The 26,488-nt window shown below is 38.9% G+C and overlaps 1 protein-coding gene across 1 annotated transcript in view; it reads left to right on the plus strand.

Moving 5' to 3' along the window:
* Positions 1 to 26,488, plus strand: part of AIG1 (androgen induced 1) — a 123,185-nt gene that overhangs the window by 46,592 nt on the left and 50,105 nt on the right. The window contains exon 3 of the mRNA XM_059467868.1: positions 1,112 to 1,213. Coding sequence (XP_059323851.1) covers positions 1,112 to 1,213 — 102 coding nt within the window. The remainder of the gene's footprint in view (positions 1 to 1,111; positions 1,214 to 26,488) is intronic.

Here is a 26,488-nt window from a genome sequence, read left to right on the forward strand (position 1 = left end):
TATTTCACTGATCCTATAAATGATCTGTAAGATCATGAGCCACATCAGTTTGGACGTAACTGAATACTTCCCTTCTATCTCAGTGAAAGTTCTATCTTTTGGCTCTCAATCTTTGAACTTGGATTTAGCATTTCTGTTTAGAGAGCCCCTGTAAATGGTCATTGAAAAGCTCCTTGCCCAGGTATTAGGTTTTACTGCTATGAACAATAAGCCTTTTTTATTACTAGAAAACTATGACTCAAATCGAAGGTAAGAAAGCAGTGGTGTTTTAATTAGAAAAATACTTACTTGCCACAGCTAAGGTAAGCTAAAACTATTATTTCTGTACATTTTTGTGGGTTTGTATTGTCTTTGCCTTTCAGATATCAGGATAACTTCAAAGAATATGTGAACACTTCGGCAAAAATTTAGCCTACTGTAAACTTTATCTGATCCATTTGTCCTGGCCTCAGTCTACAGGAAATAATGGTTGTTTTCTGGGCCCCTAGTAAATAGCCTCTGAGAAGAACCAAACCAAATTTCATATTGACAAATGAGCAGGATACTAGACCTCTTCTCTGTGGATCCCAGTCCACCGAGAATTGTGTGTGAATTGTGTGCAGAGTCATCAAAAGTTCTTTGGTTTGGTTTTTTTAAAGCTGACTTGATGGCTGACACAGAAAAGTGCAAATATGAATTTACAAGCTTCTGTTCAGGAGTGAATGTTTCATATTGATATGTTGTATGAATTCCAAGTGATATTTTAGCTGATTTTCCATTTGTTTTCTATCCTGTTAGTGGAGAAACATTATTTATGTGCCACATCTGCTACTAAAGTCTAATATTCACTTGTAATTTGGCCACAGGTATGTTAGTCAAAAAATGAGATTTTTTTTTTTTTCCTGGCTAAAAGTTAAGGAAAGAAAAAAAGAAGAAAAGTTAAAACTTCAGTGAATGCAAAGAGTAATCCAGATTCAAACTGTTGATTATAACAGTATTTGGTCAAAGAACAATAATGCCGATGTCTATCTCTAAATCCTTTGCTAAGTGACCCATTTTGCTATCTAAAGAATGCAACTTATTTTTCAGAAGCATATATTTAAAAATGTCTTGTCTTTTTTTTTCTCCTTAGTTTGTTGTGACGATGTTTTGGAGCATCTATATCTATGACAGGGAACTGGTTTACCCAAAGCTCCTTGATAATTTTATACCAGCATGGCTAAATCACGGAATGGTGAGTAAAGTAATGTAAACACTTCCTTGCATAAACAAAAGTGTAATAAAGACACTGATTTCTCTGTGCATGATTCTGCATACTCGTGGTGCTAATTCCCTCAGAACTGATTAAGGAATGTGTTTTGCAAGAAACAGTAACATCTTTCCTTCCCTGTCTTCTGGAGTTGTATTTGAGTCCTTATTAGGTTGAAACTGGAGATTTGAACTTACATGTCCTGTATCCCAGGCTTGTGGGGGTCAACTCTTTCCTGTGTAAGGTAACTTTCCCAGAGAAATGTTGCTGTGGGCATGAGGAAGAGACTGTTCATTAAACAGACGTTCTGATTTTGACAGATCTTGTTCTAAAATGACAGAAACACATAGTTGAATGTTTCTTTACCAGTCTACCAAAGAATAATTCATGATGAGAACTTTTAGTTAAAATGCTTTTTCAAAAAATCTCTATTTTTTGGACTTGGGTGTTTTAAGAAAAATAACTCAAGCACACCAAACTTATGTAGCAGAACCTGTATCTGAATATTTTTAATAATGTGGAATTATATGTATCAATGCAAAGCTTTAAAGTTGATACATTGGTATTCATAAAGGTAGTTCCTTGAGAAGAAAACTGACCTTTTAATCCCTCTCTGCTATGTTAAGTCAGACATCCTTTCTCTCAACTATATATTTAAATGCCAAGGGAAAGTTAAGGCCACAATTTGCCATCAGGTACTTTGCACTGTTGATGCAGCATTTGGAGCTGAAAAGTGTCATGTTTGCTTTTCTAGTTGCATCTGTGCAAAATGTTTCATTATTTGATTTCCTCATCAAGATGTGGCAAACCATATGGCACTGCTGTTCATCACTAGACGACAGCAGAGTTCATCCTTCCAGGTGTGTGAACTTTATCACCACAGCAGATCAAGATTTGCCCACGATTGCTGTGCTTGATAAATGGGTCCGTTGTGGAGTGGGGCAGATGACACTGCTGTTTATTTTTTCCCCAGATTTTGTATCAAAGGAGCAGTATGAGAGTTGCTACCGACAAAAGGAGCATCAGCTTCTGCTAGATACTGTACTGTTTTATGATGTTTTGAAAGGAACAGTGTGATACTATGTGTATCTAGAGCTGAGGAAAGAGTCTGATGACTCCTGCTGTGTTTGTTCAGGCTGTACTCCCTTGAGCTCTGAGGTTACAAACTGAAAACTTGCGAACACTGCTAAACCATGCTCATCTTGATTTTTTTCCCCACAACAGATCAGTCCCAGTTCTGATGACATTTCTTTCAGGAGACATTCCATATACTGGAAGTGTCTAACTCATAACATTTTTCATGAATGTACATTGTGAAGCAGTTGGCAGCAAAAGGCCGTAGGTATTCAGGAAGTCTTCTCTGTGTGCTAACTAAAAGGCAACTCAAGCTCATGTTGCTTTGTAGAAATGTATACTTAGTGAAATATGTGAAGAGGTCTTCTGTTTGAGGTTTTTGGACATCATAGAGTTTGCTGAAATGTATTGTGTCCAACTATTTTAGACTTTTTTTTTTTAACTTGAAATATTGTAGAAAGCATTTTTGAAAGACTTTTGTAAAGGAATTGGTTTCTGTGTCAGTCTCTATTTATCCAAGTGTTCTTCAGTTAGATCACAAGGGAAGTTTATGGCTGTGGGGCTTTTCACCACATTTAGTGCATTCTTTCTGATGTTTTATCCATCATTTTATCCTCACCAGCTTTCATGCTAATTAATTCTGATCCATTGCTCATCATAGTATGAAAGGGTTATTAAACTACCTTGAGAATGCTTGCACCCTACTTAGTAGTAGTTAAAATTTTGACATGTCAGATTTTAGAGAATATGATAGAGGCCCACTTGGTGAAAGGGTAGGACCTCTGGGAATAATTTTAAAAGGTCAGAATCCCTGGCTATTGCTTTATACTGAAATAAACATTTATTCTCATGTATTCCTGCACATTTTGACAGCGGCTGTGCTCATGGAATGATAACTATTCTGAAAGCAAGGGTGGCCATGCTGGAGCCCAACCTTGCACAACAAAACTCACACAAGAGACTCTCATCTGTCAGTGAGAGGTGGGTTGTTTAGCTTCTGTCATGTTGCTGATTAATCCCACTTTTGTGTAATCTTCCCACAAAGTATCTGGTACAGCTCCTAAGGATATGAGGTCAAACATTACTTAACCTGTGAACACTCTATCCAGAATTTTTTCACAGCAATTTCCCCAAAATATTTCTTTAGCACCCCCTCCCCCCAAAAAACAATTGCACAATTAAAAAGCCTTCTACTGTATTATGATCAGGTGTAACAACTTGCTCAAGTGTCAACATCAACCTGCAAAACCATACATAGAAAAGGAGTGAAAAGACATGAAATCTGGGTGTTAAAACAGCAATCATATTTCCATTAGTAATATGGGCATGTATTAAAATATTTGAGAGTATTCATACTTTAGAAGCGTTCTTAGGTCACTATCTTGAAGTCTCTGTGAAGAAGTTGTTTGAAAAGCTCATCCAATTCAGTGCCTTAGCCCAGGAAGAAGTGATTGGGCTGAAGAGCCTGCTGCTTTTTAAGCTTATAGTAATTAGTTCTCCTTCTCCTTTTTCTTTTCCTCTTTCCCATCCCTTTTTTGCAGTTACAACACCGTCCATATCTAAACCCTTATTTTCTTGAACACGCTGTAATGTCTTGTTAATACTCAGAGATACCAGTCCTTCATAGCAACACTTTTTCAACATTAAAAAAAAAAATTCAGAATTATAGAAAAACTTCCTTTGTAGAAATGGGAAACATGAGGGAAATGAACCTTGGAAATATGTAGTCCCATTACCAATTCAATTTTAATAATTTTTATGAATTTTCATAGAAAAAGAGGAGAAGCTTATTGCAATGCAGAACCTATTCAGCATAAAATTCCATATAGTTTCAAGAACATCTTTCTATTACTACATACATTTATTTATATTTATATCTATATTTGATATATACACACACCCATACCCTGTATTAGTTACAAACATAATTCCTGTATTTGGGACAATCTGTGTATAAAGTGATGCCTTATGGTACCAGATAGTACCTCATATGTGCAGATTCATACACTTGTGAAAGCTATCACTGACAGAGTTGTACTGTGCCATAAAACTGATGTATTGCATCATCTCAGTCAGTTCATTAATCCATGACCAATGGTATCACTCTGACTTGAAAAATGACCATGGAAATCAATAGCAGGGTTGCTGCTGATTTGACCAACACAAGGATTTAATTTCTGTTTATTATCTGAAGGAGCACATTTGAGTAGCTGAAGCTAAGCTTCTGTCCACAGATATAACTACCTGTCTAAAGAGAGTTGTTGGAGAATAGAGCTGTCTCTCAGCCTTGATCTGTTTCTGAACTGTCAAGTGCACTTCCTGGATTTATTAGTTATGCAGATGAATTCATCTTCGTGGGCTACAATTTCAGTTGCCAAATTGCTGAACTCTTTCATCAAAGATGTCATTTGTTTTCTGGAGACTGTCCTGCAGTTTGGAACCATATCAGCTCATAATTCCAAATGCATATTTTCCATGGGAAATACTCTTTCTGATGGCTGGCTATCTGATCTTTAGCAGTATGAGGAATTTTAATTGAAGACTAATTTTTAGTGTGTAAAACGGATGTGTCATAGTAGTAGGATTTTTATCAGCTCATTCCTTGCAACTTTTTGTGCTGGGACTGGCCAGGTGGATGCATGGATAATTTTTTCAGAAATTATATTCTCTTCAATATTAGCACAGGCTGTAAAACTAGAGGTTGCCCGTATTCTAACCAATGCCCACATAAACAGATATGTAGACTGAATTAATTTATGCTTGAGCATTGCTGATTTTGAGCCAGGTTACATGGCAGGACTGCCTGCAGTATCTGTCCAAGTTAGCATACCATTTCAGCAAGAGTCCTTCTTTGGTTTTTGCAGACATTGTCTCACATTTGTTTTAAAAATGTGAATCATCTTTTGTTTGTGGGAAGGAAAGCAAAATACAGAGATAAATTTTTACTTACTGAGGAGCTGAAATGCTCTGGAGGTCAGAAACAAAGTAATGTCTTCATATGAAGACCCTAGAGGAGAGGTCAGGAAGGGAGGAAGAGAAATATGCTCTGCATCTGTGGAGTTGGAAAAATTATTATTGTCTGAGTTCTGTGCCACTGCAGTCTATATAAGCTCTTCCAGTTTTGTACTCTGTTATTTTTTAAGCTGCTTTCAGGAAATGGGAAACAAAGGCATTTCTAGAAAGACTTACCCTCTGTTCTGGTATTCAAGAGAATGCACAAAAACTGGGACAAATAGTAGTTGGAGGAAGGAGAGAAGAAGGAAGAGGAAGGAGCCTGTCCAAGAGATGAATCTCAATTTCACAAGTTGTCTCTCTTTTCTTACTGCTGACTAGTCAGCTGAAAAGTTGAGCCCACTGGAGAATGGTACCAACAACCTCTCCAATTGTTTGTCCTAGTAGCCTTGTCCTGGTAGCCATGGCTTGTGTGTCTTTTTGTTTTAATGGTGGGAAGGACATAATCCTGTTGGAATGAGTCTGGAGGAGGGCCACAAAGGTGATTAGAGCATTGTAACACCTCTTCTATGAGGAAAGGGTGAGAGAATTGACATTGTTCGGCCTGGAGAAGTGATGGCTCTAGGGTGACTTTATTCCAATCTTTCGGTACCTGAAGTGGTTCTTCAAGACAGCTGGAGGGACTTTTTACAAGGATTTATAGTGACAGGACAAGGTTGTGTAGTGACAGGACAATGGCTTCAAACTAAAAGAGGGCAGGTTAATTAATTAGACATCAGGAAAAAAATCTTTCCTATGAGGGTTGTGAAGCACTGGAACAGGTTGTCCAGAGAAGCTGTGAATGTCTTGTCCCTTGAAGTGTTCAAGGCCCGGTTGGATGGGACTCTGACCAATCTATCTAATGGAAGGGGTCCCTCCCTTTGGCAGGGTGGTTGGAACTAGGTGATCTTTAAGGTCCCTTCCAATCCAAATCATTCTGTGATTTTATGAAAGTTGTTTTTCTGGTGTAAATCTTTTTTCCTTGATGATTTACCAAGAACAATAGAAAAGGCATGCAAAAATCAAAATCCATAGTGACCTGAACATAAAGATTGGAACATCCAAAAGTGGTGAGTTATTTGACAAACCCATCTCTCCATTAGTCACTGGTCAGGTGATACACAGTGGTCACTCTGATACACAGTGGTCACTCTGTTTTTCATCAGGGTGTTTCTCTCCATGTAGACCTAAAAATCCTTTTCAGCAATTGTTAATTTGAAACAGTGCACTTTAGTTCCTGGGGATGCTTTCCTAACATGGCACATCCCATGGATGGGCTCTGCTTGTGAAATGTAGTGCACCTTCATAATGCTTCATGCTTCTGCCTAGAAGATATTTACATTTTTCTGGGATTTATTCTCTAAATCAAATAAATGTGTTTCAGGGTTAATACAACTCAAGTGCTCTTCTTAATTTATTTACAATATTTTCATATGTTAGGTGTGAATAAAATTTCAGTGCTCCAGGAAGGCGTTCCCACTTTCTACATAAGTTGCAAGGTTTTCTGATAAAAATCAGGGAAAATTTTTAATTTAATTTCCAACAGACTAACCACTCCTAGACAGCTATTATTTAAACATCTGATGGAGAGAATAGCAATTGAAGCTGGTTGCCTGGGGACTTAGGATATTTGCAAAACCCATGAAAATAATGTTGTTGAATTTGTACACTTTTTGAATGTTTGTGCTGCAGTTATGTGGCTCCGTCTGTTATCTCTCCTCATTATCTGCCAGTTCCACCACTGGAGCGTAACTACAGTGGTATCAATTATCTCCCTGCTCTGGGGAGAAAAACAGCACCAGCTTAAAAGATTTTCTTTTATTTTCTCTTACTTATATGAAGGCCTTGGAAACTGGTGGTATGTCAAAACTTGTGATAGTATAGCACCTGAAAATTGAGAGAGGCTGCTAGGGTGAAGAAGTCCTTGTTGTCTAAATGGCATCCTCTGGGGCCATTAGGAAATCCCCTTTACCTAACACAGTAACAGCACAGCAGTTTTTGTGAAGTGGGAAGCTGACCTTAACCATGTTACATATCTGCCAGATAACACTCATCAGGGTAAGGTGAAGACAGCTTTTTAACTGGACACAGATGCTGAATTTTTTCTGATTGTTTGCTATTTCCACTAATCCGGAGAAAACCCACACAGAGGCTCCTCCTGATATAAACATCCCGAAACCTTAGTAACAAGCAACCTTTTTTAAAACATCTTCGAGCACTTAATGAAAGTAAAACCTGCAAACCCTATTCTGGGTGTGAACATTGAAAATGTAAGGCCTGAGAGCTGAAATCCCCAGATGAAATCTCTTTCAAGAAGTTTAACCACCTTCTGTTGACAAGATCACGTAACTCAGTCTGCTAGCAGAGAGCATGAGAGCATCCAGTGTCAACACCAAGTCGCGGAGTTATAACCGAAGGAAGCGAGAAGGGGATAGAGCCAGTGAGAGAGCACAAAAAGGGAAGTTAGGGAAAGATGGCTGAATGAGAGGGAAAGACAGGCAGGAGGAAAGAGATGAATTAAGTAGTCAGCTTATGCTGTTCCAACTCCTACCTAGGGGGAAAAAATCCAAGGAAAAATAACAGATGAGGCAAGTGAATAAAAAAGGAGCCACAGAATAATGTAGACCAGCTAGAAGAGACTCAAAATGGTAAAGAGGACTTCAAGGGGGAGGAGGAAGAGAGAAGCAAGGAAATAAACAGTAAGATTAAATGAAGAGTATGTTTTCTTCCATCTCTTCACTGGGTAGACTTCCCTGAGATGTATTAGTTTGAGGAATTGAGAGCAAGGAAGTGGCTTATGGGTGCTGCTCTGAGGAGGAGCATTGTTTCTGTTGCTGTTGGATGTAGGTTTACAGATCAGGTAAAGTAATATTTGCTCAGTGACGTAGCAGGAGCTTCAAAACCTTGGAAAAATTTAAGATTAAAACCATCTGCAGCCACACACAAGAGTATGAAGCCTGTGTTCATATAAAACTTCGTATGACATCTGTAGAATGACATTGATGTCCTTGCATCTGTCTAGATTTTTATCTGGCAAGGCTGTACATAATCTTGATAATCTGTATGATTCTCAAAACTAGAGTCCTTTGTTTGGAAAAGACCCTTTTTTTTCCATATCAGCTGTGAAGTGTGAAATGCATTGCACATTAAAACAGATGCACTTTGCTGAGGGTTGCAGGTGAGCTGGAAGGTCACATATTTGAAATACCAGGGGTAAGGAGGTGTTCTGTCTGTATTTCAAACTGCCCTCCTTTAACAGCCAAAGCTAGATGTAACTCTGGAAGTAGTAATTATGCTGATAGTAATAATACTGATAATGAAAGCTTTAAGGCAGATTTTCAGCTGAAGTTGCTCATGCAAATGTTTGTTAGAGTGATTACTAGCAAACAAAGCAAATAACCAAAGAAAAACCCCTAAAGGACACATGAAGGGAGTGAAGTCCTAAGCTATGTTTCCTAGAAGCAGAGTTTGGCCCTGGACTGTTAGTTTTGTTGTTACACCAGCAGTGATGTGGGATGGACATGCATTTGGTACAGTCACATAATTCTGACAATATTAGGAATGCTGGTTTTGTTTTAACATTCACTTTTTGTGCAGCTTACATTGCTTGCCATAGATGCTGCTGGAGCTGTGCAGAGCTCTTCTGTAATGCCTAAGATGGTACATTTTCGGGTGCTACTGCACCATTTATCAGATATATATTTACAAGTTAAAAATGTGAATAAATGTTCAACTTTAAAATCAGTGCAAAATGCATTAATAAGTAGTATGATTTTTCAATAAAAAATATATGTTCTTTCTTCTCTCTGCTGAATCAAACACTTGTTTTATCTTTTAACAGAATAGGTTTCTGGTTTCTTCCCTGAGTTTTTTTCCAGAGAGCATAGGCAGATAGTAGGGTCAAATGTTATGGGATAGATTGTTAATATTAATAATGAGTATATCCAAAGTCTTTTATCAAGAAAAGAGAACATTTCAATGGAAAAAATTAATGTATTGGAGGAGGATGGGTTATATTGATGAAGATTTAATAAGTCAGCTGCCAGCTACAAGTTAGGTACTCTAATAAACACTCCATACGTGAGCATCCTGGAGGCTATCACGATAAAGAGCTTTGTCTCCTTAGCAGGTCTCACAAACATGAGAAAGGGTGCAAATATCTCTTTGAAGGTATAATAGTTTAATAGGTATTTATTGTATACCTTTGTGTATTTAAGGGACTATGTTTTGCCCTGTTATTACAGTAAAATGCAATGTTATGTACCCTTGGGCATGCTAGTTACCATTAGCACCCAGGTAAGAATTAGACTTTGCATAGAGTAAAAGTGGGACTGTACTATATTGTACCCACTTTACTAAACTGTGCTGTTAGTGTTCACACATGTGGCAAATATGACTTAATCAGACCACAAATATTTTGCAGCATTCTGTGGTATCTCATTTATTTGTTTAATGTGCCACTATAGCAACTGAATTGCATCCTTTTAGATTCTTTTTTTCACAGACCTATGATCTACTTGATTGAAGCTTGGCAGACAGCTTTTCCTTCAATTGAAGGCATATGTATTAGCTCAGTGACCAGATTTTTACCTATTTATCATTGTTGGAAAGTGGGTTATTTCACATGGACACAATACCAGAAGAATCAGCAGACCTGGGAAGGGAATCTGAGCCCAAAAGCTTATATGCTTTTTCCAGCCCTTGAAGTTGATGGAATAAAAAATACTGCTTCTCCCTGTATCCAGAGATCATTATTGCTTCAGGAAAACTAATACAAGGAAATATTTTGACATTGTTTTTGTAAAAAATTACCACTTTTTAGAAGTAGCTTTTTCTTTGTTAAATGCTATCTTCTATGTGTCTTTGTATTTGGAAACAGACAGCATTTCTGCAGAAGTAATTTCATATTCAGATGATTAATATGTTGAAATAGTGCCACAGCAGTAATGTTTTATACATGCTGATAGGCAGAAATCAAGAATTTGGGGACAACCTTGGGACCTCTGCTCTTGGAAGACTAAGTTTTAACAAAACTGTTATGTTCAACCTCATATTTTAAAATTTCCCACATAGATACAAAGAAGTAAAAACAGTGTACATTTTTAGTGACTGGAGGTAGCACAGAGAATGTTTTTGACAGATGTGTAAGCCATTGCCATTAGTCATGCAGTTCTACAACTCTCTTCTACCTTTGGATCTTTACATAACACACCGAAGTTCCATCCTGGTGCCCTACTCAGGAAAAGCTATAACCTTTCAGAGGTGTCTTGTTTCTGCCAGAGACCACAAGTCTGACTAAGGTGACCCTTGCCTTCCCTTTGACACCACAGTTATCTGAGCAGGAAACAACTCTTCTCATGGAGAAATAGCAGATGGTGTGAAGTGTCTCAAAGTGGCAAAAGGCGGACAAGTGGCGGACCAAAAGGCAGACCAAACATGATTTGCTCTTTCATCTCCATTGCATTATTAACTGATACCCTTCAGCTCTTCACAGCTTGCTTTCTCTTCAAAACAAGGAATGCTGCATGTTTGAAGTGCTGCTTTTAAACCCCATTTTTATATTTCTATTTTTATTCCTAGATCTGTTTTACTAAACAATCTGAGGGAAAATATGTAGTGTTTGATCAAAAGCATTTTTTATGTCTTCATAAGCTAGTGCCTGTGTTTTGTGGAGCTTTGTGATGGTAGCTGGAAAAACACTGCTGTCTGTCAGAGGGTTTATGGTACTGTGCCTCTGATTCTGGCTGTGAGGTGTCCCAGGCGGGGCTGGGCTGCCGTGCCAGACCAGGGTGCCTGTGCCTGCCCTCTGCTCCTCACCATGCTGCAGCTTGCTGAGACCTCGGAGGGATTTCCCATTCACGTGCCTCAGCATCCCATTCATTCAGCTGCAGTGAAGAGAGGAATTGCCTGCTGCAGATTCCTCTGAGGTTCATGGATGCAAATGCAACTAAGAGAGTTCATCCATTCTGCTGCACAGCACAAGTGGCCTCTACTACAAATAATAACATTACCCATGGTTATGTACAAATTTAGTGCTCCTGGTATATCATAAAAATTCTAGGCTGATGTAAGGCATGCTGTAGAAGGTCAAATATATTTAGAAAGGAAATTCTTTATAAAAATGGCTGTAACAGTCAAATCACATCTTTCACTTTATTTCCAACAGGAAGAAATTTTATATGCTTCTTGGGGCTTTTAGCTTTTTATTCTGTTACTTTGAGCTTTACCAGCTTTCTATAAAGCCAGTATACAGGGTTCCAACTTGCTGAGTCACTGCAATGCACATTTTTGTGGCTTCTTTTACAAATGCAATATGCAATGTAGATTTTTTTTTTTATGAACTATTTATGAGAAAGAGGAAATATGCACATCAGTCTACTGAACTTCGTATTTTAAGGCAGTTTTTTAAATAAAGGAATGGGAAATTATATAATTTTCTATTAAGGAAACATCCGTTAAAAGTGTCTTTTTAGTAACACACAGATTTACTGATGTCTCCATTAACAAACAAATTTTTTTTGGCTGCAAGTTGTTTAAAAATTCATACAGCTGCAAATCATGTTAGGAGATGAATATACATATTCTTAGATCAGAGACTAAGGTGGATGGTATTTTGGTCTCTGCTCCTGAAGCAGAGGAATGAAAGATGGAAAAGAAGAGGGAGTTTGAAGGAGAAAGAAAATCAAGTGTCAGAATCTAAGAGAAAAAGTGATAGCCTTATAGGTTGTTAAGGAGAAGAAGACAGAAAACAAAGCAGAGGAAACCGAATGCTGAAATAAAGAGGTGCTAATAGTAGTCAGCTGGAGAGAGCCATAGAAGGTGGAGGTGATAATTGTGTGTACTGTACTTCACTGAGAAAAAGCTTGAGATAGAAGTTTGAAGTACCCAGTGTATATTGAAAATGGCATGCATAGTTTATTTTAGACCAACATGCAGAAATGTAGCTTCATTTGGTTTCTTGTGGCCAATGTTTTTACAGAACAGTTCTCTTTTTCCAGCATTCTTTGTGCATGCAGACACCAAAAGAATGCCCCACTTTGCACACTTGGTGCCTCTACTGTCGCCAGAGTTTGTGGGCCTTTAGATCTCCCAGTTGTCTGAACACTGTGCTACTGAGCCTCCCATAGTTTTATTCTCCGTTACATGAGTTTGGTAGGATTATTATATACAGTAAATCTTTAGTAATATATTTATCATGCATGTATGTATATAGTGTGTATATATACATACATGCATGATAAATATATTATCATGTGTATATATAGTGTATGTATAGTGTTTGTGTGTATGTATGTGTATATATGCACACACACATCCCATACATAGAGAGAAATACTTGATATATATTGCCATTCAGCTATTATAATAATAATTATGTTGGTAGATAATACAATCATAAAGAATATCTATAATTCTATCTAAGCTGATATCTTTTGATACAAACAAAAGATGTTTAGTCCTTAAATTTATCTCAGCCTAAATGAATGGACAGGTAAAGAGCAGCAGAAGAGAGTTAGTATTTTCCCTGCGTTACAGAGGAGAAACAAAAACATGGAATTTGTGGTTTGCCTGAAGGCACAGGCAGGCTATTAAAGATTGAACTGCAAAGTGAATCTGCATTTGCTTCATTAGTCAGTACTCCTGTTAAGAAATTATTCACTATCTACAAACCAGGCAAAGACAACAAATTCATAGTCTATGAATGAGCATTCACTTGGGTTTCAAACTTAGTCTCTATTGGAAGGAAGAAGTGACTCAATTTTTGAATAGGGAGATGTTGCTCTAAGTCCTGCTTCACTTAGTTACAATAGGCGTTTCATTATTTTCATTTTGTTTATATCACTGGAAGTACAGGTTCACCTCACCAACTGCTTTTGTGTTTATGTTTTCTTTTAGTATAGTAACTATTGACAACTTATTCCAAATAATTTGATTTTGGGCGTACCTTTTCTCTGTAAGGAGGAAAATCCCCTAGGTTTCCATGATTGATTTGAGAAGAGAAACACTGATATGAAAACAGAAGGATGATTTAAGAAGGATGAACTTGGAAACTGAAAATATGTCAAGGGAGAGGAGCTCCCTCTCATATGCCCTTGCCCTGTCATTTTGGAAATGTTTTTTTCTTTTGTTGTCCAGGAATGCTGTTGGGACCAAAGTGGGTGACAAGGGGCAAAAGGGGATGGGTGGGTGTTACCACTAACCAAGATCAAGAAAAGCTGAGAAGTTGCAAGTTTTTTAAAGATCTTTCAAAAGTATGAAATTCATTTATGGAGTCAAAGCTCTTTCAGAAGTTATTTCAATAGTTGTGATTGTGGGTAAGAGGAAATAAAAATACCCAAAAGACAGAAAATAGCTTTTGCAAAAGTGGGTCACTGAGAGTGAAGTGTAAGTGGCCATGAGGAACTCCTGGTATTTAGATCATTTTGACTGGTGTAATAAGGTGTGTGCTTAGTAGACAAAGCTACACCACAATGAGTAGCAGCACGATGTAGAGGCCTGGATCAACTTTGGGAAGTACCTTTCTTCAGGCAAGAATTCAGTGTTTACCAGTTCTGTCTCAAATCTGAACTCTACAGCTTAGCTGGCAGTAATACAAATATTCACAGCTGTATAAAAAATGTTATTTAGTTCACAACAGTAGCCATGGTTACCTGCATACTTTCATTGCCTTATTCATGTGCAATTCTTTTTTTTCTGGAAATACCATTACCATGTAATATAATACTGTACAGCCTCTTGGTAAGTTTTACAGCGTCAGGAAGAAAAAAATTCTGTGGTGAACCTGAAAGTGTATTTTGTTGAGTTGACTTTTTCATGGAAGATCCCACCTATACATTGCCAGGCAGAGCAGGGCAAGTCTGAACATTCTGTGACTGCAATTTCAAAATATAAATAGTAATATGTAAAATTCCTTGGCATTGAAAATTCTTTGATAATGTTTTAACTGCACAGCATTTTAAAAGAACTAGCCCCTGCTTGGTTCCTTCACTGGTGACACAGACCTGCCAGTTCCTGTCAGTACAAGTTAGAATAGCATGACTATCCTCATTCACTCTTGCAAGAAATGTGAACCCCAGCAACCTCAGAAGGGTAGAAAAGCACTGTGATTTTCCTCTTTTCTCTTACTTTTGTAAGTATAACTCAGTGCACTCCATGCAGATGAAATATGCTTGAGAATCTAGTGTTTCTGTTACGTTCATGGAAACTAGTCCTGTGTGTATTACTGCCACAGAATTCCCAACCGTATTCTAACCTTTGCTAGGAAAAGAAAATAATACTTAATTTTCCAGATATCTCAGATCACTTTGCAAACAAATGAATTAAACTTTACAAGAGTATTAAAGACAGTTTATTTAGGTTTGTATATTCTTTTCCTAATTGAGAGGTGTAACATTAATTCTGGAGGATTAAAATCGCCTATCGGTTTAAATTAACAGCAGCAAAAGGAATAAAGGATATTTTCTTCTTTAATCTGGCAAATTCATCTAAAGAATTTCTGTATAAGGTTTCTTACCACTAGTACTACTTTTGTAGAGAACACTTATTAGACTAAATGTAAAAGTTGTATTTCAGAGTCATATTACTTGGCATTTTCATGTAAACAGTGAAACCTAGGATTTTAGTAAGTGTTGCATAGAGATTGAACTGAATTTCTAAAATGAAATTTTAAAATTGCTCATGTAACCATATGAAACCTTGATAAAAGCCTGATAAAGTATTTAAATACTACCCAGTTTTTAAATTAAAAACTAGGCCTGTTTTTAATGCATCTCCTACAGGAAGAAGGAAGATGGCATTAAGATGAAAATTTCTATAGTGAAGCCGGCTGTTACCACAGTCTGGCTTCTGTTCCTGCCGTAGCACTGCCAGCTTGGAGCTATTTATAGGCATTAGCCTATATCTATCCACACACGTGGATCTACTACTCTCTTTAGCAGTAGTTTTGCTCCTGAAGAAGTTGGTCTGAGGTTTCAAGCTTTATTTTTCCTTTCAGAGACCAGTTTCTTCAACTATTCTTATTACCAATTAGTGGGAATTTGGCAGGCATTCACTCCCTGTCAGAGCTCTTGCATCAGCTTTCCTGCACTGGCCTACAAGGCAGAAGGCTCAGTTGTGGTGCCTTCAAATTCCTCAAAGCTAATTTTTTACAGTACTGGACCCTCTGCATTATCTTATGATTTCAATACCTTTTCCTCCTGGAGTGAGAATGACAAGGCTCTTCAAAAATGCTAATTGGTTCCCTTATTCTCAAAGATACAACTTGTCTCAGTTACAAAAACAGAATTGCCTCTTTGTCAGATATCACACCAGAATTCAATCTTCTTCTGACTGCAGTGATGCATTCTGGTCCTGTACATGATTTACAGTACAAATAAAACCTGTTTTCTTTCATTTTCCTGATGATGAATTCTGGGCAATAAATGCTTTCCCCAGGAGTCAGTCCTTCCTTGGAGCAAAGATATTGTTTAAGTTTGTTGCATCACAGAACAGCTGCAGCCTTGTGTGGTCTGCAGCATTCTCTTAACACTTCATGCCTTCATTCACCTATCCATAAATTAGATACAAGGCAGCCAAGCACAGCCTTTCTGCATCCTGCACTACACCATCTTTATCCATGACATGAATCCCAAAGTGATACATGCTCCCTGGCAGAGTCTGAGTGAGAGTATGCTCCACTACCATAGCAGCAGCAGCAAGCCTCAGGCAGTGGCCCTGGGGTGTGTTATGTCTTCTGCCACCTCATGTGATACATTTATGTAGCACTGAGGACATCAAGAAGCTCTGATAGCTGGTACATTTGCAGTGATGGGCTCAAAACTAAGTTAAACTGAGAAAGTAAAATAACAGAACAAGTATTTGATGCAAACCATCATCTTCATTCTCACATTCTCAGTTCTAACGATTGTTTCTCTGCCACGAAGCTTAGGCACATTGGTGACCTAATGCAAGAGGGTTTTTCCTATTTAAATGGAGTGGAAACCATTCTGCAGCTATTCAATTGGTTCTCCCTGTTAGTGGTGATTTTAAAATAAATATAATATTTTTATTTCTTTAGTTACTTGTGGTAGTTTGCTTTTGAAGAACATTTAACTTAGCCTTCTGGCTTTTACCAAAGAGTGGCTCAAATGTTAAACAAAGATATTTGTGCAGAAATGTGCTTGCACCAAATAAGTCTTTGATATCAAATTCATAACCTTCTGGAAAGGTAGTAAATTTTATATCCAACACATAGGTAATTTTTCTTCCATGTTAGCAACTTAAAACCATTTTTACAGCTCTAGTCAGCACGTCCCCCACTTTATTTATCTCTTCTTTTATGTAGCTGCATAATGTATATGTATATGTATATGTATCTTTTACCCTCTTGCAGTGTTTTGTCCTTCAAAGAATGAAGAACAAAAGGTAAAAGATGCAGTGTGCTCAGTGTCTGCTAATATAATTCTCTCCATGGCAGAAAATTATGACTTTGCAGAAAGAGAGTTTGCTATAAGCTCAGGGGAAGTCACAGCCTCACAGCATCAAGTTTGAGTTTTAGCTGGGACTTCCGCCCCTCATATGTACTTAAGCTCTCCTGAACAGAGGAGATGTCATGCTTAAATTATTTTCAGCTTCTGACCTCTTCAGTTCTGAACTTTCAACCACTAAAACGTGAGGTTTCCCTAGTATTGATTTCAAAGGACAGGTCAAGGTGAAATGTCAATGTGAAAAGGAAAGTGAATATAGTTCTCCATGGGTTCCTTCCAACTCAGGATATTCTACGATTCTATATAGTATTATCTGGGTATCCAATGTCCAGTTAATGTAAATAAATCAGTTTTACTAGAATTTGTTGGAGTGTTTTTACTGCTAAAACTCAGACCCTGTGGGATACAGTTAACAATCTCCAGATGTGAAATGGAAAGGACATCAGCAGCACAGAAAAACTTATCCTCAGTGAGGAGGGCTACTGCAGCTGGAATTCATGGAGATGCAAAGGGAAGCTAGCTGCTGAGACTGTGAGAATCAACATTCTTCTTCCACTTGCTGTCTTCATGGCAGGGCATTTACCAAACCTGCTGTGCTAATAGAGGTGCCAAGGAGCTGGTGAGCAACCCAGGGAGAGCCAGGCTGAGCTCTCTAGCACGCTCCTGAGGCAGGGATCGATGTTTGCCTGTTGTTAGTGCTTGGGGAATGCCTCCTGGGGTGGCATTTAGATGAGCTGTGTGTTGAGTGAAGTCTCGTGGGACTGAAATGAGCGCAGAATCCTCTTTCCTTTCTTTTGCAAGTCTGTCCACAGGGAAGCCTTGGATGACATTTGACACTGTCTCACTTTTCACGTCTTTATCAAACTGTGGCCACATAGAGGCTCTGTAAGGAAACTGGATGCTGGGACAAGGAGTGGGTTGGAATCTGTCTGCTCACAAGATACTCTGTGACTAAGTACATTTCTTTCATCATAACCTTTTCCACCTTGCTGATTGAGAAACTGGGTAATGATGATACACAGATAGTTTTTCAGAAAATTTTATGGGCCTATTGACTTGTAAGGAACTCTTTGTGGTTAAATGAGATGTCCTGCTTTTAAAAGGCTGTTTATCTCAGCTGGTCTCTACACAAGTTCAGGGAAAATGAATGGGCAGAAAAATATGTCCACCACCAAACAGCCTAAGGTGCTGTACAGAAAGTTGTATTTAGAACATAATATTATAGACACGTTGTCAGGGAGTATTCCTGTTGCACAATGTTCTGAAAACATCTCTGTTTGCCTCGAGGGAATGCCCGTCTGCCCTTGTTATGATCCATGGGAAAAACTACCCTTGTGGTAAACGCAGATGGAGTGTTTCCAATGTCTAATACCCATCCTGTTTTTGTTCCTAGTACAGCAACTGAAGTGATGTGTTTGTGGAAATCATACTGCTACACAACTTTTTCAAGTTTTCAACTTTTAAGGTTCTATGATTACAGAAAAACTCAACCTTAAGGATACTATTATAATGCCAAAAATTTCTGGTTTGCAATTATTAAGTGTTTTTGAAATGTTTACCATGTTTTATAGTTGATATCCAGTAGCTGTGATACTGTTTAAATCTTATCCCCAGTGCCTCTTTCCAATTACTCTGCCCCTCCAGATGGACATTATTCTTTCAAGGAACTATCCTCCCACAAAACCAGTGACTCAGGATGCTTTCAGGAGCTATCCTGTGGAATGCATCGTATGTGCTTGTACTGCTCATGCACCAGTCCTCCTTGAGCATTTCTTTACATACCTCCATGAAATATAGAGATTGATCCTGAGCATCCTGCACTGGTATCATTATTTTGGTGCTCTTCACCAGGTGTCAGTGGTTTTGAGATGTAAGCTTGCAAATATTAGAGTCTGAATGGTCAGTATTAAAAATAGCAGAAGCCCAGAAATATGCAAGTTTGTGAATTTTATCTTGATAGGTTAATCCTTACAGTCTCAGTTTGAAGCTCTTCTTCACACCATGAAGGACTGGAAATCCTTTTTTATAAATAAAACCTGAGATTATCAACTAATCATGTAAATTGAGTATCTGATACCCTAAAGAGGTGGGCAGAGTAAACATCTGAATTTCACTTTTGGTTTGCCCTTTTACTTCAATACTTCTTCATGGCATTCAATCCTGTGGCATAAGTCCTTTAGGACAACATTTTTCCCCCAGGACCATGTTCTGTCTTCTTCCTTCAAGCTGTGTTTTACTCGTCAGTGTAGAGCTCTGTGCTGAGAAACCAGGATTTTTCAATGTGTTGCTCACTGTATTTTCTATAAAGACAAACTACGTGGTGGCAATGATATTATCATCATTATCACTTTATTTGGCATCTTTGCATGTCCAGTGCATATTCTTAGCACCTTGTTCATTTTTCTACTCTTTAGATGTTGAGCACAGAAAACAGTGTGACTATATAATTTGTTTTGCATTTGGAGTTGCTTTCATTCATTTTACACTGAGAAAAAGAGACAGGTCACCAAGCAGGTGCTGAGAGTTTGATGGAAGGGAATGCAGGTTGTCCTTTGAGAGCACTTAAAGTCCAGTTATGACCAATGAGCCACTCTTGCTCCAGAAGGAGAGAATCCATGACACAATTTGCCTCTGAGTACCACATGCAGCAAGAGGACCTAATGCCCACCTGCCCTCTACAGCAGGGTAGTCACTGGGGTTTGCTGGGCCTGGCCTGTCCCCATGTGGTACAGCTCTTGGGCTTGAGGGCACTGCATCCAGGTTAGCCTTCTCCTTGGCCAGGCTTTTTTGGGGCTGAGATGGCTGTACTGCTGCTGGCTCCAGCATGAACACCATGGTGCTATCTCAGAAATCCTTGCACCACGATCCCGGGCATGGCACAGGCATGCCTCCTGTCTCCTGATCTGTAAAAATGCACCAGGTTGGCTGGCTTGTCAACTTGCAAACGTAGGGGTAGGTGTGTCTGGATGGTATTTTGCGGACAGATGCAGCTTGATTCTGTGTTGTGAGCTTGCTGATACCCAGGGGGGAGCGAGTTATAAGGTTGGTTGTGCATTATGCTAACCACAGCTACACACTCCTAATTCATTGCTGGCAAGGATTCATCCAGACTCAAGAGAGTGAGTCCTCACCTACCAACAAAATACGTACAGACAAACTCAGACATCTACAGCGTGTAAGGTCTGGAAAGAATATTAGGCGTTTTTGTCTGACCTCCTGCTTAGCACAAGCCATAACATTTCACTTGCACCTGTAGTGAGCCCAGTAATTTTCATTTGGCTGAAGTTTGTCTTCCAGAAAGGCATTTGGTCATGATCTGAAAAGATAGCAATCTTCTATTTTCCTTAGCAGCTTGCTCCTGTCATTATTCACTGTCACTGCTAATTCTTTTCCAAATTTCTAACTTGTCCAGCTTCAGCTTGTTATGCTTTCCACTGCTCTGTTAAAAGAGTTTTTTCTTCCTCATCTTGTATCATGGTTTTCCATACAAGGAGAGATCTTATATCTCCTTTTGGAGAAGGTGATCAGGTTAAGACCCTTGAAAGTGTCATCTCAGGAGATGATCTACAATCTTCCAGGCACCAATATCTCTTATTACCCCTGTTCCCATACCCTCTTTTAATGGATGGCACCTGAATTATCCTTACGTTGTGACCTACATGAATCCATGGGTCTGGTGTCCCCTCGCAGGTCATTTTGATCATCCCTAGCAAATCAGCATGAATGCAAAGTAAGATGGTCACCACCTACTTTCAATGAAGCACTGTTGTTTATTTTGGGAGTAATGCCTGACAGAGAAAATGAGTTATATATGGTAAACTGTTTACAGGTGGTGAGTTATATATGGTAAACTGTTTACGTGTGGTTGACCTAAGCACCAGCTGTAATGCTTCAGCTGCTTCTGGTGCTATTACAGACAGATGTAAGTTTGTCACTTGTTGATGCCACTTTATGTCTGCATGCAGTTCCTTTGCCTTAAACTAATTTTAAAGCTCTCCCAGTCCATTATTCTTGTTGCATGCTAAAAACATCTCCCACGTGAGGGGATTTGCACGCAACAAACTCTGCACTTAAGTTTACCTGTCAGTTGGCATTAATTATTCCTTTTTTTTTTTTCTTATGCAGCCTGAAATAAGCCATCCTCTGTTTCTCTCTTACTTGGATAGAATGATAGAGCTTACCAAAAATATATTTTACCTACTCATAAATGCAGGACAGTAGGGCTTTCCAAGGTCTCACATCTGACAAACGCAAACACATCATTTCTATAGACACCCAGCAATCTGCACAGCCATTTTCCACACATTTATGGATTGTATTTACTCTTTATATTATTAATGGAGGCAAAAAAATGGTAATGGTAGTCTTTTTCTGTTTTTTTTCCTTTAGTTGGTTGGTTTTTGTTGTTGTTGTATGATGGGATTTTCTCCATTATTTTGTACATTTTAAATCTGCAAGTCACAAAATAATTTCCTCTGAGTTAGTGCAAACATGAAGTGCATCTTCATACGGGTACTTCATGGTTGCACTCCAAACTGGTTGGGTTGACAGAAGGAAAAACTGTTGTGAGAGCCAGAAGCTAAACCCACAGCCCAGAACTGTTGTGTCAGGTGCTTGAAAACTAAATTCTTCCAAGGCTACGTTGTTCTGGAGAACTGCTGGGAGAAGGCAGAATGCCACCAGTGCAGCCATACTGAAGTAGCCTGATGGATCTTTTAGATTGTTTATAAGCATGGAAAATTTTTTAAAATAACAAAATTTCAGCTATACCCAAACAACATTTCCCGTCAAAAATTTGTTTTGAAAGACATTTTGTAACCCCAACATGCAATTTTGTGACTACTTTAAGTGTGATGCTTTTTTCAGCCTCAGCTTTGGGGATACCTGAATTACCTTGAGGTTTGATTTTGCTATCATATTATAGAATTAATTGGCAGAATGTTAGTCTTTTTTCAATTTACATAAACAGCTTTTTACGGCATCTTACAGTTGGTAAGATGGTAGTACATGGTAACATGGAAGTACAGAAGTGATAATGTTAAATAAGCCAGTCACAATAACTTGTTTGCCAGATGTGTTGTGGAATTTTGGGTGGAGTTTGTTAAATCCCAAATGGGGGAAAAGAAGGTTGGAGAGTCACTTCAGAAATATTGCCTGAATTTAAGCTGCACTGGGAAGTTGATTTAGCTGCTTTTAAGCTTTTCAGGAGCTAGTGTCAGAAAATCCAGCTATAAAAATGGCTTGGGAAATGGGTAAGTCTTGATACGGGTCTCTAGTTCAGCCATATCACAGTGGGCACAGCAATGCACATGTTTGAAAATAATGGTTTCCATCACTTGCAGAGAAAAGTTCTGGGGTCTGTGCACAGATGGAAGTAAAAAAGCTGTCAGCAGGGCCCTCCCAGCCTGGAGGCAGGCAGTCTGCAAGGTATTGCTGTTGCAGCCTAGCAGGTGAAAGCGTCACGTGTCCTGGGTGACACTCTGGGAACTTGTGTATGTTTTGCATCTCACACTGTTTGCAGTATCTCATCCCTCTTGAGGATATGCCCAGAACTGGGGTGCAGCTATGCCATCATATTTTGATGGAGGGGTGGGTAGCAGAATGTGTTCATTAACCAATTTCTTAATTGTCTCTATATTAACCTTTGACTCCATTACCACTCTTGTTTGTTTTTCCTACATGTTAGAGGCAATTTTCCCCACAGGCTTTGCAAACTATCCACTTATTTTGCAAACAAACAGCTTCTCTCTGAAGAGACATTTCTCCCCAGAGTTCTAGTGGTAAAGTCTAAACAAGCAAGTAAAAGCACTTCTAGTAGGTTTAACAAAATAAAAAGGCCTGCTCACTGGGCTAAAACTGTGCCAGGTGTTGCTGTAGTTAAATTAATGGCTGCCTCCCTGACTTTGACATTCCAGATAAAACTAGGAGGATTTTTCCCTGCTTACAGGGGAGATGAGCATGATCTTTAGTTTCTTTCACATTTTCCTAAGGTACTAGAAAGGAAGCTGCATCTATCTTGAACTCTTTCCAAATATGCCTTTCTGTGGATGTCTGCAAATCCCAGCAGATACTGGGATTACATTTTCCAGGATTCCTTCTATATGAGATCAAGTGAAGATGTAGCCTGTGCAGGTCCTGGTCCTTGCTCTAGGGCACCTCAGGTGCAAGCTGGACTCTTCCCAAGCCATGGGCTTCCACCTGAGACCGTTTCTCCTCGCCATTATCCCATGGCTCTGCTTTGTTGAAAACAGCCCATAGAAAGGGATTTTCTGACCTCTGGTACCTCCCTATTCTGTCTTAAAACATAACTGTGCACTTGTACAGCCTCCAAACTGAGACAAGGAGTACTCACAGACTCTCTGCTTCCCTCTTGAAGGAGGAATAGAAATATCAGAGGTTTCTGTCTTGTTTTTCAGCAGCCTCTTTAGAGCAATGTAGACATAGAGGCTAGAGCTGGGATATGCTGTTTTCATACCTTTTCCAGTTTGCTCTCAACCAAAACTTTACTCATTATTTAAAATGCCACCAGAACACCAAAATTATTATGTTGTTTGCAAACCTCTCCTTGTGTTGTTTTTGGATTGCAGTACGAACAGCAGCATAACAGATGCGTGTTCCTTCTGTGCATTCATGGTTTTTTTCTTTATTTGAAAGTTCCTGTTCTGACCTTGTAAAATATAGGGCCTTTCAGGAAAGAGAAATTAGAGCCTTTAGTTTCCAAAATTCCTTTCACATACAGACATCTGGGTACACACACCCGTACTGATTACATTTTGTTTATGAAGAATTTGATTTTTTTGCAAAATATTTCTTAATGCATTTTAAAGAGAAAATTAAATATAGCATATGGTGTCATACAAATTATTAAACGTCTTCTTTAGCAGAACTTGGTGATTACTCTAAGTATCACTGGTAAATGTAAAATCTGTTTAAATTTGAGAATGTGGGCATCTGGCAGAGAACATTGGCTATTTGAGCCTCAGCTTCCATACAGTGTGAGTCAAATGAAACTTGGCACTAGTTGTACTGTTTAGTCTTAAACATTTTTTATAAGCCTCCTTTCTCTCTGTGAGATCAGATCAGCCAGTGAGATGATATTCTGATTGGCATGGACTGGTGTTGTTCTAGTAGTCTGTGGAAGATAATTTTGGAAACAATATTAAATTATGCTTTGAAAAGAATAAAATAATTAAAAATTCATCAGTTTCTCTCCATAGATTTTAAAAATCCAATATGATTCTTAAGATTAAGGGCAGAAAATAACTATAGAAGTAATTTTTCTTTAAGTCCATGGCATTGTTAATTAATTTTTCTCCGCTTTCCCAAATGCAATCTTCTAACAAAATCAAGAGCATATCTAGATGAAAGATGTAGCCAAAGCTTGAATCACAGCACTCCAGTCCTACCAGATTACTGTGAGAAGTAGACTTGACTAGGTCTTTGGGTGGAAGATGGCAATATAAAAGACACCTATAAATTAAAAATTAAGAAACACATAATTCACAGGTGTAGGAGCTGTGGGTAAATTTTTACATTGAGCTTCTGAAGGGTTCAACTTGTCCCAGAGAACAGAGAAACAGTGGAGGTGTTAGGTTTTCTAAAGGTTGTCTTGCATCTTTCCTTATGCCTTTGACATCAATACAAGTTAGGCCATTCCTTTCAATGCAGTGAGGTATTGTCCAGTGGTTTGCTTCTTAAGAAACACATTCACAGACTTTACATATAACTAAATTTTCTAAGCAAAATTTTAAAATGTTTTTCTGGAGTTGAACTGAATTGTTGTTTGATATTTACCTACCTTTCCTCATCATATGTCATCTTATGTGCTGTCAAGATGCAGTGTGAATTTCTTCACAGCAGTAAACAAAATTGCAGAAACTTGGTCACATTTTCTGGGCTTAAAAAATTAAGCACTGCAGTCTAAATTACCACATATACCAAAAGTGGTGAATTGCTTCTAACGAAGTGTCTTGAACATGGCGTGTGCCAAGAAAACAACAAGTTTTCAGAAATATGGCAGAACTGAAGGGACAGGCAATGCATGTTCATGGCTGAAATTGGATGCAGGTAGTGAGCACACACGCTGTGCATGCCTCTGGGTCAGGTGCCAAACAGAACAGGTCAGAGCTCTGGGTCTGTGTACTTATACTCCTCTGCTGGCATATACCTTATTTCCTGATCCCATTACCTGCTGTCTCCCTGCTTAATCACTAACTCTATCCCCTCATTCACTTGGCCTCAGTGAAGTTTTATAGTTGTTAAACACATGGAATACCTTATGGAGAGAGGCTGCTGAGGAGAGCAATAACTTTTTTGTTGCTGTTGAAACTATTACTTCTATTTGGACTGCACTTACTCCTTAAGAATAATTGCTGGCTTTATCTGAAAATAAATATATATAAGTGAGCTATAATTTTTTAAGTATTCAAGTACATTCTTAGAACTTCGTTCCCTGATCCATCAGAAGACCATGAAGCTTATTAGGAATCTGGAGCATGTCTTATGAAGTAGGCTGAGGGAACTGGGCCTGTTTATCTTGGAGAAAAGATAATTGAGAGGGGATCTTATCAATATACACAAGTATCTTAAGGGTGGATGTCAAGATGATGGGACCAGCCAGTGCTGTCCAGGAACAAAACAAGGGGGAGCAGACACAAACTGAAATACAGGAAATTCCATCTGATTGTGAGGAGAAGCTCCTTCACTTTGGGGGTTACAGGGTTACTTTGAAGGTAACAGAGCACTTGGACACATTGCCCAGAGAAGTTGAGAAGTCTTTCCCTGGAGCTGTTCAAAACCAGCCTGGATGTGATCCTCTGCAGCCTGCTGTACATGAACCTGCTTTAGCAGAGGTGTCTCACTGCATGATCTCCAGAGGTCCCTCCCAACCCCAACTATTCTGTGATTCTGTGACTTAATTGGGTTAGCATTTTCAGAAATGTGTCCCTTCCTCTTTTTTAATTGTTCTGTCCCTGAACCCAGTGGGCTTTGTCCTGAGCTGAAGTACCATGAGGCCTAGGTGGATCTTCCAGCCTCTGTTAACTTTCTGGTCTCTGATTGGTCTGTAGTGGAGTTGTAAAACTGAGCCAGAAAAGGACACAAGGGTAAAAAAAAAGGCAATGTCTGCTCAGAATCTTATTATATCCCTTTTTATCTATAGTTTTGACTACTTTTGAAAGGTGATCAAAAAGCTATTCTTATACCAGAAACCAGCATATGCTGTGAGGCACAAACTGTTTTTCTCTAGTCTTACCCTAGAAGATTTGCATTTCTCCTTCCTGACCAGCACTGACAGAGCTGTGCATGGTGCACCGCCATACCTGACCAGTGCCTGGGTTTCTCTGAAGATTGGCTGGTTGCACTCTGGCCATGCTACAGAGCTCCAGTCACAGGCAGGCACCAATGCACAAGATACATGAGAAAAGCAGGACACAACCAAATGTCAGGACTCGTCCCCATACAAGCCACCAATTGTTGGCATCAGTGCTTGGCACCAATCTGACGGTCACCACCAGCTTATCATCTTACTATAAAACTTTCATACCTTCTCTCTGTGAGTCCTCATGGGCAGCTTCTTGCAGCACTGATCCTTTCCTGGCCCTTGCAAAACCACCCGCCAGCTCCTCACAGCACAGCCAACAAACCCCAATTCTCCTCACAACCAGCTAACCCAGTCTTTTATAGCACCCATCCTTATTGGACACAGCTGTGGCCTATTAAAAGCAAGGCT

This window comes from Ammospiza nelsoni, chromosome 3 (assembly GCF_027579445.1).
Source record: "Ammospiza nelsoni isolate bAmmNel1 chromosome 3, bAmmNel1.pri, whole genome shotgun sequence".
NCBI classification, from domain to species: Eukaryota; Metazoa; Chordata; class Aves; order Passeriformes; family Passerellidae; genus Ammospiza; species Ammospiza nelsoni.